We start from the raw sequence: 17,685 nt of genomic DNA on the forward strand, positions 1-17,685 counted from the left end.
AAATATAGCAAATGGTTAAAAACTCTTAGACAGTGTCCAGTAAGATGGTCACCTTATTTGTACCAGTAAAGAGATGGAATAAGGGTACAGGAAAGTTGGAAAAGGGAGACAGTCAGCAATGGAACACTCTAAAGAAACAAATAAATCCAAAGTATGTTGGAGAGAAAACAGGTATATCTATTTTGTGAGGAGAGGACTCAACTATGTGGAGCACATTGATAGTGATCCACCCTCATTTCATGTTCCACCACTGCCATGATATTACCATCCAATGGGGCCTGTACTCCCACTGCATCTAGTCATCATAGTTGCAGCACTGTGCAGGCACATAGCAGCTCCAACAACCAGTCCACAGAGGAAATAACATCTTCCACCACCACTAACTGGTAACCCCCACTCACGAGGTTGAATAGAGTCATATGTCCATGTGTCCCTAGGCACCTGTGCAAATGATAATGGCGGTGATCCACACCACCCTCCCTCCTGTATGGTGTAAGTGGTATGTCCATTGCACAGTGTGATTCAATTATGTACTGCCCAGTGTAGCCTTTAAATACCACTGTGTGTTTGTCAGGATCCATAAAGGTGAACTAGAAACTATCACTTCACATTCAGTACTATATACTGTGCTTAACTCTTTCTGGGGAATTCATATGGCCGCAGGTTGGTGGCTTTTGTCGTCTGTGTTGGCACTGCTGATAGATGTTTCACTGGACACTGTGACAAGATCAGCTTCTGGGAGTGCATTCCCTCCTGTGTTTAATGGCTGGACTGCTGGCTACCTCATTATCATAATGTGTAGCATCTTAAAAGACATTGCACGCAGTGTCAGGAGACATGCTACAGGTTCCCCTAGGTGTGCCTTGGCACCAAGTACTTGCTGCACTGTGTTTATTGTTTGGGCATAGTTGGTATTAAACTTGTGTTTAACAGTACTTTGTTAGTTCTGTATGGTTGTCATCAGTCAGAGCTCTAGGGCATATACCTCATCACTTGTAACACAGTAGACATATACAGGGAGGGTGCGAGACAGGTATACATACTGTGTGTGACTATAGACATGCAGGTGCACCCGTGTTTTTGCACTTATTCTCTAGGCTCTGTGGTATGTCCCTGTACAGGAAATGGCAATATAGATCACTTGCATGTAATACATGGGATTGCTCTACCTAGGTACTGTGCAGATACATTGATTATAATATGATGTGCACTGGACACTATCTAGCAATTGTATGCTGTTGTTATAATGCTGTCTACAGACACAATGATGTGACTTTTTTGACATTTGGGTGCAGTCTGTGATTTACAGGTCTTTGCAGAGACAACCAGTGTCATTAAAGCTATGCAAGGTAGTGGTTCTCTCCACTGCCATCTTGGAGAAGCAGACAGGATCATCCACATATTATCAACTTATCAAGGAATGACTCAAGTATTCTACAGGCCAATGCCTGTGAAATGATCACCACATCCTGTGTTTGAGTCTGCAAGATAGCTATAGTGAGAATGGTAAGAGTTACACATACCTTGGTATCGTGTCTATATTATCTTATCGAAGTTTCAGTATATTGAATCTGATATGGTTGACACCATATCATCGAATTCTGAAACATCAAAAGATAAAAAAAAATGCCTAAAAACAAAAATAAATAAAAACATACCTTTCCGTTTAAATGTTCGATGTTTTTTGCTTTGCTAATCTGGTGCCGACAATATCAGCTTTGATATTGTCGGCCTTCGACAACGTGAAGTAGACCCTTGGTATCTACTGATATGGGTAGGCTATGCATTGCTCATGATCCAGTTTGTGGGGCAATCAAGCAAACCAACACATGTACAATGTCTCATTCTACTTTGTGATGGTCCAGGAGCCACTGTTCCATAATTCGATGTGACATAATTCTACATCTGTATACTTTCTGGTCATATTGCCTGCTGTTGTGATGTGCTTATGAGTGGTTGGTGGAGGCCTAAGATGAAGCAGTTGTTGCTGTGCTACTGGTGCTGCTGGCTCTCAGCAATTCCACCACAACTTTTGGTGTGCCTTTTGCCTTTATACTAAGATGCAACTGTTTGACTTGATGACTATGAACAGCAACATAATTTCAGTGCTCCTTATTTGCATCTCATTATACAGTGTTTCTTCATTTGCATACTGTTATGTAAAGGAACACAAAAACATAGGAACAATACTAGGCAAGGCATCATGTGATCCATAAGTTGCCTAACCATTTACACCTTTAGGTAGACACCCTTAGAAGTTCTTGCTGCCCCTTGCAAGGACTTAACAAGTACTCACCTCCCAGGTCAAGCAGGATTGTACATGGTAACTTACATTTAAATTTCTGAATGCCCATCCAGTCATAAAGACTAGCCTTAATAGTAGAGAAAGTAGCACTTATCTTGACATAGACTGGTCATATGTTTAGTTAGGGACTTATCCTTCCAGCAAGTCTTGTTTATTTGTTGGTGTACTTGCATGTCCCCCTTTACACTCCTTTATACTAGTTATATTTTAGGATTTACTACCTAGCTGTAGAATCTTGTTTTCAGTGCAAAACCACACTACATACTACACAGATTGACTATGAATACTAGCTATGAAGGTTTTATAGAAATTCAGTCTGGTATGCAAAAGGCTAAATCAGATAAATTTGAGAAATTGGGAAAGAAATAACTTAAATCACATTTTTCTTTTCTTATATATATACATATATATATATATATATATATATATATACATATATATATATATACACATATACATATTCTACTGTAGATGGATTAAAGGGAAGTGAAATCTTTCTGTGATAAGTAAAACTCTATATTTGGGGAGCACTGCCCTTTAAGATACAAATACACAGATATATTGCATTGACAGTATCAAAGAAGAAGCCCATTTTTTTCTTTTTTTCTGTAATGTGGAATAAATACATTAAATATACATTCATAGTTTATTTAGACAACTTTTTAAGGTGATAGACCTGACTCAGTTACGCCAAATTTTATAACGTTATATTCGATTATGTTCTTACTTTAACTGTGCTTGCTGATTTTATTACATTCTTACAATTTATTTGTTCTTCTTGTACAACATATCACAGGCTATGAAAGAACTCATTTTAATTATGTCATAGTTATAATTAAAACATGAAACATAATAACACTTACCTTCAATTTCTATGCTAAGGTTTATTTTGGAACTAAGAATACCACTTGGAAAAGTAACAAATTCACACCAGTATGTCCCACTAAAAGAGAATTTCAGATTACTAAGCATTAAAGTGGATGATTGATTGTTTTGAATCAATAACATGGTGTTTGGAATGGACTTATTGTATGATGTGCCATGCTGATGGTTATGAATTGCCACCATAAAACGTTTTCCATTGTTCTGTTTCATCCACTGCGTTTGAATCAGTTTGGTTTCTTTTCTTGCTTCAAGAACACATTTTAAGGACACATTTTTTCCCAGTAATGCAGAGATGTTTTCAGGACATGCAATTCTTTCTTCAAGGATACCTAAGGAGTAACACATACAGAAAGTTAGTATAGCCTAATTTTCTAAGCGTAAAATAAATGTTGCGGCTTAAACAGCTGTGAACTTTTCTTATTCATTTGTAAATGAAAACTTGCATTTTGTAATTGATTGCTTTATCTCTGTTTTTCTGGCAGAGATGGTTGTTTAAGTCACTTATTTTATTAGTGGAACTCTGATGGTGTAATCACGTTTGGTAAAATGTTAAGCATTTCTTAATGTATTTTTTGTATTCACACTATGGGACTTGCCCACTGCCTCCCCTTTCCTGTGCCTTATCAATCCATTAATTCTTTCCAGGAGTGAGAGCCACACATTCCTGATCTGAACAAGAGCAGTACAGACCATTTGTTCTCATTATGGAAACCCTATTTACCCACTTTATTTTTCTTTGAAGGGAAGAGCCAAGTGTTAGGGATAGACAAGGTGCCTGTCCTGCAATGGTACCCTTCTCATCCTAGCCACTACCCAATACCTTCTGGATTATGTAATGGCTGCTTGATTGCAAAGATGCTTGCATTCTTCTGCACATGCTATTCCCCCTCACTCAGTGTTACTCACTTTCTATCTGCCATAACAGGTAACCCACCTGACATCTTCCAAAAGTAATCTCCACCACCCAGTTGACATTGCTAATGCAGTAGATTTGTTCCCCACAGGATTAGTAAGTAGGCATTGATGATTCAAGATTATTCCCAATAACCTGTTTCCTCCACCACCAATGCTACTAGTCTGCATGGGTTGTGTGGGTCGTTGTAAGTGTTTCATCCCTCTGTGCCATGTGGCAAGCATGCTTACTGTACAATTTGTGAACATCAGAAATATAAAAAATGAATTTTCTCCATACATGCTTCAAAAAAAAAGAATCCTTGCTATGAACTGAATTTTCAGCTGCAGATGCTAGTATTGGAAGTTGTTCAAGGAATGCAGATAAATGAATTTGCATGAAGCCACTTCAGTATCAATGGGCAAATGATACTTCTGAAAATGTCACCAACTTCCAAAGTAAATCAACACCTTTTTATGAATATGATACTCTTGTAATTTAAAATACTTGAGATACTATGTGTCAAAAGGATTACCCAGGGAATGCCCAGGGATTTAAGTTTGTTGTTATATTGCACATGACTATATTCCCTTTAGCCCCTCTCTGTTTAATATATAGGACTCCAAGGTCTTAACTTACTAGAAAAAAATTCACTTTTCAATGGAGGATTTTATATTGAGATTTCTTTGTATCTTGTAACTAGACATGATGACAAGTAGATAATGGTGTTATGTTGACAGTGTTGTATATTGCACCACACACACACACACACACACACACACACACACACACACACACACACACAAACACACACACACACACACACACACACACACACACACACACACACACACACACACACACACACACACACACACACACACACTTACTAAACAAGATAATTTTATCTGAGACCTAGAGAAGAAACAAAATAAGGAAGTCATTTCAAGGTATGGAATTAGAAACAGATAAGGATCAAAGTGAGGTGTCCAGCTCTGAAAATCAATAGCTTAACCTCCATACTATATGTTGTGCTGTGCATAATAATGTCTGAATCTGAAGCCACTATTTTTAGTCAATAATGAGTATTGATTTCTCTAGCTCTAAAATGAACTTTGCCACTTTATCACCTGTTACCCATACCCTCTTTTTCTTAGTCATTAACCAGACTGATATTAACTAACTGTTAAGAAAAAAAAATATTATTCAAAATGGATTCAGAGAGGAATGCATCTTGATTTAAAATACTGTTTGTCATGTATACTTGAGTTACTTTCCGTTTCTTCAAGCTGACAGAGCATTTCCTTTATTCATTGTATGCAAAGTTCAGTCAAAATGCAACTTACTTTTTTTTACTGTCACAGGATGTGCTAGAAGGTATGACAGCATCTGTCATTATTAAATATGCTACTATGAATCTATCATTATTATTCATAATCTGGTGACACTAAATTTAGCTGTTCAATGTACTATAACAGAGTCCTGCTTATGTTCTGACAGGTCCAAACAAATTTACATGGTCTCCCAAAATCGTATGCAATAATGATTGTTCTGATTTTTTCTGAATTCTGAGAGATGTGTGTGTTTATCTTAATTTAAAAGTTGACATTCTTTATTTTGTTCTTGAAAGTAAACATTTCTACATTGTATACCCTCATCATTCTGATCTGTAGTTTTTATATATACTTAGGGCACTAACTCAAATGACATTGACATGTTTACCCATTATAAACAAGTTTGCTTTTTTTTTATGATATACCACCAAGAAACTGCCTATGGGTTTAGTCACAGTTATTTATGGTATAGCGCAATACTCCAGACAGGGTCTAGCTAATGGTAGTCAATGACAAATATCAATGTGTAGCACTAATAAAACAGTACTATAAAGGACTATACACTTGCATCTCAAATGCTTGGGCAGTTGAAACCAGTGCAGTAATGTCCAACTAATGAATAATACATATCCCTCATGTACACTTGAAAATAATGCAAATCAGTGCTGACCTTGCCAATGAGTATGTTTAATTAACAAACCACCATTTTCAAACTGAAAAGAAATGTTTTTGACTAAGTGCAAGTCAGTAAATGTCATCTACTGATACCCGCTTATTACAGAATGGGTAACAAGTAGGATCAATATATATATATATATATATATATATATATATATATATATATATGTGTGTATATATATATATATATATGTATATGTGTGTGTGTGTGTGTGTGTGTGTGTGTGTGTGTGTGTGTGTGTGTGTGTGTGTGTATACATTTTTATTTGCCTGGTACAGCAACACTGTTAGTCTAGACGTTACAGCATGGCAATTTCTAATGATCAGTGGCAAAGACCTGCAGCAATTTGTCCAGGAAAACTAGTTGATAAATGTGACAGTGTTAGGGTATAAGCACCACTGTTCAGAATGTAAACATTACATTCTATGACAGATGACGTGAGTGTTACAATAGTTAAGGTCTTCACCGCCCAAGGGCAGGGTGTAAGGTTCAGTCCTGACCACTTGTACACAGGCTGGGAGTTAATGTGCAGTCAAGTTTCTGTTAGCAGGTTCCTGCTTATAAAAAAAGAAGGGTTTTCCTATTATGAATCATTTCAGTATTGTAAATATACTCCCACCTACTCCAAGAATGTTGACATTGATGTAATGAAAGTCAAACCATATTTTAGTCAACCAGATTTTATTATGTATATTATTATCTTAACCTGATCATTCTACCACCATAAGTTGGAAAGTCCTTTCTCTGTGCCACATTATGAGCATAAGACTTAAGCTCCAGGATTATTGACTCACCGTTTATCAGAACAGAGACAGAACAGAATTAGGAAAAGAGAAATCTAGGTATCCTAAACTTAGAGGCAGTGATTTCTGTAGCACACTGAACCAAAAAAATACTACCTCAAGAAGGTACAGTGGCTAAATGAGAACATTGGTCTGAGCCCCAGTGAAATTAAATAAAAAAGCACTGACAGCAATGCAATCACAGGCATAACAGACGCAGAACATCTTGTGCCATTCCTGTTTATTATTTTATTTGCAAGAAACACATAGTACGTTATTATTTATTATTTATTATTAGGTAATTTAGCACTCCCTTTTTTGCTATAAAACAGATGGCTTTCATGGTTCATAATGTTCATGACCATGTAGCTACATATTTCTTTCTGCCTGACTGCTGGTCTCATATGTGCACTGCCTTGCTAAATCATTGTGAGAAACGTATACAGAAACTGTCTCTATTAGATGTTATACTAAGTCTTATCTGCATGCATCTAGTGGTATAGTGTTACTGTTATACCACTATAACTAACATTATGGGTTTGCAATAAAACATCACATCTCAGAGCATCAAAGAACAATAATCACAAACAGAAAATCTAGTGTACCAAAACATCACATCCCCAAACCAGTGGCATTCAAACGGAAATAAAGCATACAGAATTTCTCATTTTTGCAAAGAGCAAATCTCCCTCTGCATTCAGATGCATTTGATAGCCCCCACATCCTTAATATCTATATTTAACAACCCTGATGTTGAACTAATTTAGAGAAATGGGAGAAGGTAAAAAAAAAGCATAGAACTCACCATCTACCCCTGTTCTGAATCTGACAGGGCACACAGCCTGTGACTTACCCAGCACTGAGATTCATTTCCCATGCACTAACCATCAAAATGTTGTGAACTTCCCGATACAATAGTCTAAATGAAAAGTCTTAATTGAACTGTGATACACATTGGGTTTCCCTTCCATTATACCTCTGGTGTATACTTTTCTTCTTGTCTGCTGTCTTGGTATGTTTTCTACAGCTTTGAATTGTTCTTCTAGAAGAAGTCATTGTGAGTATTTTGAATAATATTTATTTGTAGGAAAAAATGTTATTTCACAATGCATGTGCTTATCTTTGGATTCTTTGGATTCTGTCTCCTGACGTTTCCTGTCACAATTTTCTACTGAAATCTGATTTTCATTTGCAATACTTCCCTGAAAAATCATGAGGCATGCTTACATTTCTTCTTCAACGAAAATAACTTTTACTTATATATTTATTTGTATTACTGATAGCACCTACACAATTACTTGATTTGTAAATATATGCCTTCTTCTGAAGGAATAATTTTTTCAGCTGGATATTCTTTTTATTTTATCCCAATGTTTTTCAGCCTTCCATGCCTGTCTACCCCTAAGCTATTTTCTGTCATAGCTGCCTCTTTGTTCCCTACTTTGGCAACAGTTCTGGTGCCCATTTGCTTCTCTTTAGCACAAAAATCATCAGAGACCATTTACTACTCAGCTGTATGAAAGCAGTCCATGACATGCCTGTCGGATGGGTAACCAAGAGAAGATTTCTGTTGTAATCTTTGGCCCCTCCTTTGTTGATGTTAAGCTAACTTAAATCACCACAGGAACTACCTAAGCCCTTCGGTCCAATGCATGCGTGTTCTTTTTCATGCATGAACAAGGAGTACCGTTACTGACCTCGTTTGACATAGTAGACGATCTCCACATAGCCAGCATTCTACTTTCTGAATTATAAGACTCTTCTGCCCTCACTCGTGAACAACAGAGAGCTAGCCTTGAATCTCCAGATCCTCGTCTTAGTACAGAAGAGCCATAGCCCCTAATTTTTTATCCTACCCTACTTGCTCTTTCAGCATCCAAGCCACAGATTCAAACTCAGGTTGTCTGGGAGCAGTTAAGGCTTAATCCCAATTTATGGCAGAGATGTCATACTAACTAGACTGTTAATTTAGTACAATCTTTCAAATGCTGTGTATGTACAGTACATCATCCTAGCCAATACATGTTGCTGCTGCCTGCTCCAGTGCCTTGAAAGATGTTAACAGTAGTAGCTTACCTCTAGCTAGAAACCATTCTTTCTCAGGTATAACAATTTTGCAACATGCCACACTGCTCTATCATATTCCTGTGTTTCCAGTGTTTCGCAAGTCCAACCATAGTCATAATTAAAATGAACCCAAACAAGATGTGTGGGGGAGTTGGGGAGTTAGCACTGACCTCCACACACAAGCACATGCCTAACATCAGCAGTAAGAAGACAAAAAAATCAGGGATGGTAATTTAATTTCTTTCTGCATTAATTTTTATCAGACACTCCTTACCCACATCTGATCATATTGTACTAGTTTCCTAGCCTGCTGTATACAATAAAGGAGAACACAGATGAAAACAAGGTGATAACAATATATCTGCAATATGTCTAACTCTAATGCATGTGCTTGTCAGCAGGCTAAGAAACCAATTTGATAAAAACAGGAGAAAAAGACTTATTAAATAACAAAAATAGAGCAAGAAATGACAGTACGTGAAGCAGAGCATAGAAAGTGCATGTATCAGTGACTAGACCTAAATGACTCATAGCTCTTTGATCATCTTTAACCACATTTACGCTTATCTTTCTTTTCCTGCTCTAACAAGAATAATGCAAAATGTCTTTTATATCTCTGAGGGGCTGTATTACATTACAGACTCTAACCACAAATTGTAACGATACTTTAGAAAGCAGAAAAGCCAGACAACAGTTTATGCTTGATAGTGTTTTCACCTTCATCATCATCACCATCATCATCTTCAGCCCTATTTTTTCCCATTTTTGTACATAGTGTCAGGGTGTTGCATCAGCTGTTACCATCTCTCTCAGTTCAGTGTCACTCCTCTACCTTTCCAAAGAATCATGCCACCTTATTATATGTAAATATACTAAGCAGACAGGGATTTCACAATGCAACACACAGACACACACACACACACACACACACGCACACACACACACACACACACACACACACACACACACACACACACACACACACACACACACACACACACACACACACACACACACACACACACACACACACACACACACACACACACACACACACACACACACACACACACACACACACACACACACACACACACACACAACATATACATAAAATTAAATTTTATTTAAATTTATTATAAAAAGTCTTTGGAAAGTTCCTTGGAAAAGCAATGCAAAGGAAAAGGGGGGAGGAAAACACTTTTTCTTTAAATACTTTCCCCGGGGGGGGCCCCCCAGATTTTAACAAAATCTCCTTTTCCTACCCTCTGAAAAGGGAAAATTTTTGGAATGGGTCTCTACTTAAATAAATGGGGTTTTGTTTTTTGGCCCCCAAAAAAGGCAAGGGGCTCAGAAATTTAATTTTTAAAATAAAACCCCAAACCAAACCAAAACACAACCCACCCTTCACCATTTTAAATAAATTTTTTAAAATTAAATTTTTTAAATGTGCCTTGTGCTGTAAAAAAATTTACACCTTTAAAAACCTTTTAAGGGGCAAACCCCCAAACCCCTTTAATTAAATAGATAATGGCCTTGGTTTTGGTGGTTGTGTTGTTTGTTGGGGTTTTTTTTTGGTATTGTTATATTTTATATTAATATTAATTTTAAAAATATAAACCAAAAAAACCAAAATTCTCAAGGAAAACCAAACCCCAAAAATTTTCAACCCAAAATTTAAAACCCAAACCCGCCCTTTTAAAATTTAAAGGAATTTAAAAATTTTTTGGCCCCCCTTTTCTTTATTTTCCCCTTCCCTTATGACATTCCCCAAACCTTTTATGAAATAGTAATTGCTTTTGTTGTTTTTTTTTGTGTTTTTTTTATGTTAATTTATATTTTATAATAATAAATAAAACACCAATTTTTAACCAAAAATTCCGCCTATAAAAACAAAAACCAAGTTAAACTTAATATAACCCTAAAATGGTTTAACTTAATTAAACCGGGAAATGGTTTTAAACTTTGAAACGGCATTTCAAAAAAAAAATTTAAGTTGGCCCATTTTTAAATTTTAAAGATGTCCCCCATTATGGGTTTTTGGGGAAACTTTTCAAAATGTAAAAAGCAAATTTTCCCAAAAGGGAAAAAATTTTCTGTTAAAACCCCCCCAAAATTTTTAAAAAGGGGGAAAATTTTTATTTTTCATTAAAAAATTAAAGTGGAAAAACACTTTTCTAATGTTTTGGGGCATTTTGGAAAAAGTAATTTAATCCCGAAGATAGACAGGTAAATGCGGTTAAAAAGGATGGAACTTTCAAAATGGCTAAAACTTGCACAATAGGCATAAAAGGGAAAACTTAGAGAAGGGACTTTTTTCAAAAGAAAAAGAAATTTACATTTTTAGTGGTTCATTTTTAAGGGAAAAGACTTTTTTCAAAAAAAATTCTGGTTTTGGAGGTTAAAAATTTTTAAAAAAAATTTTTAAAGGGGGGGCCCAAAATTTCTTGGAACAAGGGGGGGTATGAAAAATTTCCCCAATATTTCTTAATGTAAAAAATTTAAAAAAAAATTTGGGGGTGTTTATTTGAAAGTGCTCGTTAATTGGAACCACCCGCAATTCTTGTTATGATTTAGAAGGACCCTCCTTTTAAACAAAATTGTAATTTACCAAAAAGGGTTTTGTTTACGGGGAAAAACTGTTTGGTTAAAAAGGGTGGTTCCCTTGGGGTTTTGGGTACCCCATAAAGCCAAAATTAGACACTAAAAATTTTTAAGAATACTTTCTTAAAGGGGAAATGGTAGTTCCCAAATTTTCAAGTTTTAGTTTTTCCCCTAAAAGGAAAATTTTAAAAATTTTGTTTGAAAATCTTTTATGGAAAAAAGGGTTAAAAATTTTTTAAAAAAATAAAAAAACTTTTTGTTTAAAAAGGTTACCATAAAGTTGGGTTAATTTTAGGGAAAGAAAAAGTTTACCCCTTTTGTTATATTTTTTCTTAATGAAAAATTCATTTTTGCTTAATAAAATACCCCTTTTATTTTTTTAATTTTAAAATTTGCTGAAAAATCGTTAATTTGTGAAATAAAGGGTTAAAAATCATTTTTTACGAATTTAGATGGCACCACCCCGTGTGGAGGCTTCCCTGATGTAAATAAAGGGGTTTTTTTCCCTTTGGGCAGGTTTTTTGGGTGGGAAAAAATGGTTTTTTTTGGGTTTTGGCCTTTTTAAAAAATTTTGGGAAAAGTCCAAAACCAACCCGAACCCCTAAAAAATTGGGTTTAGCCTTTTCCCTTTTTTTTTGGGAAAGTTTCCAAATTTTAAACTTTCGAAGAAATTTTTTTGGAAAGGAAAGGGCTTGTTAAAAATTCCCGTTTTCTTTGATGGCTAATAAGGGAAAAACGGTCAAAGGAAAAAATTTCCCAAAAGGAATGTTTTCCTCTTAAAAAGGGAAAAATGGGAAAGGAATGTGCAAAATTTAACCCAAAATCCAGAAAAACAAGGAAATTTTTTAAATCTTAGCCCTTTGGGGGAATTTCTTTCTTAAACCTGAAATACCCTTTTAAAAAATTTTTTTTAATTAAAATTTTTATTTGGGCCCTTTTTTTGTTTAACCTGAAATTTTTAGTGGTTGATAAAAATCGTTTTAAGTGTTTTTGAAAGGGGTATTTAAAACCCCCCATTTGGGAAGAAAACTGGTGACATTTCCAAAAACCATTTAAATTTTAAACCCATGCATGGGAAATAAATTTTATTTGGTTTTTGAAAACATTTTTTTTCTTTTCAATTTTGGGTAATGTTTTTTTTAACAAAAAACTTTTTAAAGTAATTTTAGAAATTTATGTTTTGGATGCCTTTTAAAAGCAAACAGATAAACCCCTACAATAAAGTTTCCCGCTCCGTTTTCCATTCGTTTTGGAATGTTTAATTTAAAGAATTAATCATTTGCAAAAGGAAACGCCCCCAAAAATTTCAAAATGGCAATAGGGGCCCCCATTGAAACCTGGCTTTATGGCTTTAAAAATAGGGAAAGAACCCCAAACAATGAGGTTAGGTTACAACCCAAAAAGGATTTTTTTAAATCCCCAAAAAAGGAAAACAGGAAAACCCCGCATCAATTTTCCCAAAGTTTTGAACAAAATTTAGGGAAAAATTTTAAAAGGCTTTTAAATGGGTAAAACCCTTTTAAGGGGTAGATTTCCAACTCTGTAAGCAAAATTTTAAAACTTCCCCAAAAAAAATTTTATTTATTAAATTTGTTTGTTTGTTTGGGGACATTTTTAATGCCCTTTTCCAAAGGGGGGATATTTTGCAAAATGAATTGGGATTATAATTTAAATCAAAGTTTGGGAAGGTTTTCCCCTTTTTGAAAACCGGCTAAAAAAATAAAAAGGATTAGGTATTTTTAACATTTCCCAGGAAAACCCCTTAAAATATTTAAAGAAAACCCAGGGGTTTTTAAATTTTTGGGCCCAAAATAATTTTGACCTTTTTGTTTTTTTAAATTTTAAACAAAAATTTGCTAAAATTTTGTAAATTTCCCCCTTTAGGGTCATTGGACGTTTTGAAAAATGCCCCTTTGGATGTAAAAAGCCCGAATTTCAACAATAAAAACCCCGGATCCTTTTAAAAGCAAAGGAAACAATATTCCCTTTCGCCAATAAAGTTTAGTCCTATACCGGATTTTACCAAAAGTAAAGGGGAAGGCTCATCAATTTTCCCTTTTCCCCTAAGGGGGACCCTACCACAAAACCCAAAAGGGAAATTTAAAACCCCCTTTAAAAACCAAACCCCCAGCCTCAACAAAGGATGGAAAAATTATCCCCTGGATTAAACAATTTTAACCAAATTTGGAAGAGCCCCAAAAGGGGGCCCGGCTAGGGTTAAAAGGGGCCCAGGGGAATTTTTTAAAAGGAAACCAAAGAAAATGGGAACAAAACTCCCCACCAATCAAAAAAATTTGGGCCAAAAGCCTTTTTGGGCAAAAAATTACTTTTTAGGGAAAAAAAACACTTTTAATAAACTTAAAAATCCATAAAAATTAAAATTAAATTCCCAATTTAAAGTGGGGCAAAAATTAAAAAGGGGGTTTCCCCCAAAAAAAAAATTTCCCTTGGAACCCAAAAAGGTTTGGCCTTCCTCTTCCTTTTCATCTAAAATTTTTGAACAAGAAAAAAACCTGGAAATGAGGTTTTAGAAAAGGGGGGGAGAAACTAATTGGAAAAAAGGGGTTTAACCTCCTCAAAGGAAAGGTTTGGCCCAATTTAAAAAAACCCGGTTTTCCAAAAAATTTGGGTGAAATAAATGAAAATTTTCAATTAGGGGTATCCTTTGGGGGGTAAAACTTAACCCCCGGGGGCTTTTTCCCCTTTTTAAAATTTTTTGCCTTTTAAGGATGGACCCAAAATTTTTTTGGGGAATTTTTAATTTTTGTAAGGGGAATAAATTTTGCAAAATGTTAAAAAAGTTTTTAATTTTAAATTAAATTTTATAAAAAAATTTTCCCGTGTCCTAAATTTTAAAAGGGTTTTGGAAAAAATTTTATTTTATTAGGGAAAAAATATTTTGGCCCCTTTTCATGTTCACCCAACACCAAAAACAACCAAAAAACCCACAAATAATTTTTTAAAAAAGGTTTCAAGGCCCAAACAAAATTTTAAAAACAACCAATAAAGTATGCCCCATTCTTTTGGAAAAATTACAAAATTTTCTAAAATATTTTTCTGGATAAAAATTTTTTTTTAAAAATTAAAGGCTTACTGCCAATTAAAAGGGGAAAAAGGTTAAAAGTGATCAGGTCCCCCTTTTTAGAAATAAAAATTTTAAAAAGGGGCCATGTTTTAATTTTTAAATAAAAATAAAAAATTTTAACCAAATTTGGGGGGGTTAATTTGACAAAAAAAAAGGGAAAATGGCAAAAAGGGTTAAAAGGGCCCCAGGGGCAATTTTTTAGTACTTAGTGAACCTTAAAATAAAAAAGGGAACAAAAAAACTCCATATTTTATTTATTAAGTAAGAAAGGGAAGGGGAAAAACATTTTTGGCATTTAAAAAAACTTTTAAAATTAAAAAATTTCCTATTAAATCACCCCAAAAAAAGGGGTCCTTTAAAAATTAACCCTTAAAATTCCTTTTTTTTTAAAAAGGAAAAAACTAATGTAATTCCCTTTTGGGGTTTTAAAATTTAAAAAGATTTAATTTTTAATTAACAAAGGAAAGGAATTTTCAAAAATTTTTCAATTTTTTCTACTAAGGGGGAAAATTTTTCAAGAAAAACAACTGGAACTTTTTTAGAAAAGGGTAAGGGGGGTAAAAAATGGAAAAAGGGAATTGTGGGAACCCTTTTTCCCACAAGGGAGGAATTTAGGGTTTAAAAGGGCAAACCCGGGGTTAATTCCTGTAAATTTTTCCAAAAGTTGGGAGATTAAAAAAGTGAAAAAGGGTTTTAACTGGGGGTTTCCATACCCCTTTTAAAAAAATGGCCCTTAAAAGGAAAGGGGTTTTTTTTTTTTTTGCTTGGGGGGGTGTTTTTTCCAAAAAAAAAAAAAAGAAAAAAAAAGAAGGGAAAAAAAAAAAAAAAAAAAAAAAAAAAAAAAAAAAAAAAAAAAAAAAAAAAAAAAAAAAAATAAAAAAAAAAAAAAAAAAAAAAAAAAAAATAAAAAAAAAAAAAAAAAAAAAAAAAAAAAAAAAAAAAAAAAATAAAAAAAAAAAAAAAAAAAAACAAAAAAAAAAAAAAAACTTTGTAGGGGCCAGTTTTTCTTTAATAGTATTAATTTAAAAATTCAAATTTTTTTTAAAAACAAAAATTAATTTTTTGCTGTTTTTACCCCTTTTCCCCCCACATAAAATTTTAAAGTGGGATGTTTTTTTGGGTTTTTGCTTTTTACAAATATTTTTTGTGCATACGTAATATTACACCCCACACACACACACACACATATATTTATATAAAAAATGGTTGACATAGCTAATGCATTTAAATAGGCATTCTAATATATGTATATGACCACACAGATTCTTCTAGGAAACCTTCATCACACTTTTTGCATAATCTAAATATTTTTCTATTATAACTACCATTTTTCTGTTTCATAATATATGTTTCTTTACTGCTTTTATTGTGAAAATGGGACAAAATGGTTAAAGTGATCAGTCCTCTCTTTTTTACAGTAAATATTTAAAATCTCTTAAATGAGGTGTAGTATTCCACACTTTGTCTCAGGTTAATGTTATAATATAAATACCTAAATATAATTTTAAGTCATCAGGGCAGATCTTGTCGGCCCCTTTGCATGCGGTAACTTTGATCAAAAATCATATACCACTGAAAGAAAACTACAGAATACAAAAGAAATATATATTTTTGTGTGCTAGTTTGTTTTACGAGGTGCAGATTATTAACATACATCATGTGTTAACACTTAAAATAAAAAAATGAAGCAAAAGTTAACTGGCCATATTTTATTATGGGATGAAGTAAGAAAAGGTGTCATGTGAAGACATTTTTAGCATTTATTGTTAACATTTTATTAGCTGATTTCCTGATTGGAAACCTCTACCCAAAGGAAAAGAGGATAGGTGCCTCTCCAACATATCAGGTTCCCATATCCAATTTCATTTCCTTTTTGTTTTTATTATGGAACAGACTACATATATTGACTTATTGGATTATAAGCTCCTCATGAAATGCACTTTATGTTTCCAAGTCCAGACAATGGAGATGATGACAAAAAGTGATTCTGTCATTTGTTATTGCTCCACTAAGGGATAACATTTCAAGACCATGCCATGTCTTATACTGTGTAGACTCCTTCTCCTGTAAGAGAGTAAGCAGATAATGGGATGATGCAGTATATGGAGATAGCTGAATGTAGTATGCACGGGCACTGATTGCCATTTATCTATCCTGTTGGAAGTCCAGTGATTGCCACCTGTCTTGCATCTACAGAGGTACATAACTAACTGCAAGGATTATTTCCTGTCCATTTCCATTTCCACATGTAGGGCAGTGGTAGACTGCAGTGAATTAGGTCTCTACTGCATACAGCTGATCTTCCTATACCTCAATCATTCTACAAAACAAAACCTGGCCTTACAGTGAAAGGGTTTCTTGCTCCAATACTTGTAGGCCAGTTTCTTTATAGTACTAATTATTCATGAAACAGTTATAATGCCTGTTTTACTTTTTCTCACATATAAGTGATGTTTTTGCTTGTTTCACTATTAATAGTACAGCTTGTAATGTTCCATAGACACACATGCAGTGCACCAACTCTTTTTTTTTTTTGTTCCTTTTTTTTTTTAGCATTACCAAACACGTGCTCAGTGATGCGGCTGCCCTTCCTATTTCCAACTGTCCAATTTTTTCCTCCCATATGTAATAAGATCCAGGCCCATTCATTTCCACTCAGAAACCCAGGGTGAGAACCCCCCTATGCCTTATCTGTTCCCTGTTTGGAAGTGAGGACTTTTGTTGACACATTCATTTCCCTCATCAGGTAAAGAAGTCATGAAGTATGGATCAGATCAGTCAGCTAAGTCATGCAGACTCTCCTATACCTATCCTAATTCCTCCCTCTAGTGCCTATATATGACTATATATGACTATATGACTATTGCCATTTGAAGCTGTCTTGGAGAGCCCTTGCATTGCTTTTTCCATCGAGGGTCTTCACAGTTACATTCATTTTGTAGTCACTAACCAACCCTTATATGGTCACATACACCATTCACTTCTGTGCATGTGTCTATTAATATGGTTGAACCAGCATGAATGAGTCAACAATTGTCACTCCTTCCTCTTT

At 34.5% G+C, this 17,685-nt stretch overlaps 1 protein-coding gene across 6 annotated transcripts in view; it reads right to left on the bottom strand.

Moving 5' to 3' along the window:
- CD96 (CD96 molecule) overlaps positions 1-17,685 on the bottom strand; it is a 629,135-nt gene that overhangs the window by 580,596 nt on the left and 30,854 nt on the right. For all 6 annotated transcript variants that reach the window (XM_044072718.1, XM_044072716.1, XM_044072717.1 and 3 more), the window contains exon 2: positions 3,169-3,519. In XM_044072718.1, the coding sequence (XP_043928653.1) occupies positions 3,169-3,519 (351 nt within the window). The remainder of the gene's footprint in view (positions 1-3,168; positions 3,520-17,685) is intronic.

Source organism: Protopterus annectens, chromosome 5.part0 (genome assembly GCF_019279795.1).
Source record: "Protopterus annectens isolate FY-2018-M chromosome 5.part0, PAN1.0, whole genome shotgun sequence".
Taxonomy (NCBI): Eukaryota; Metazoa; Chordata; order Ceratodontiformes; family Protopteridae; genus Protopterus; species Protopterus annectens.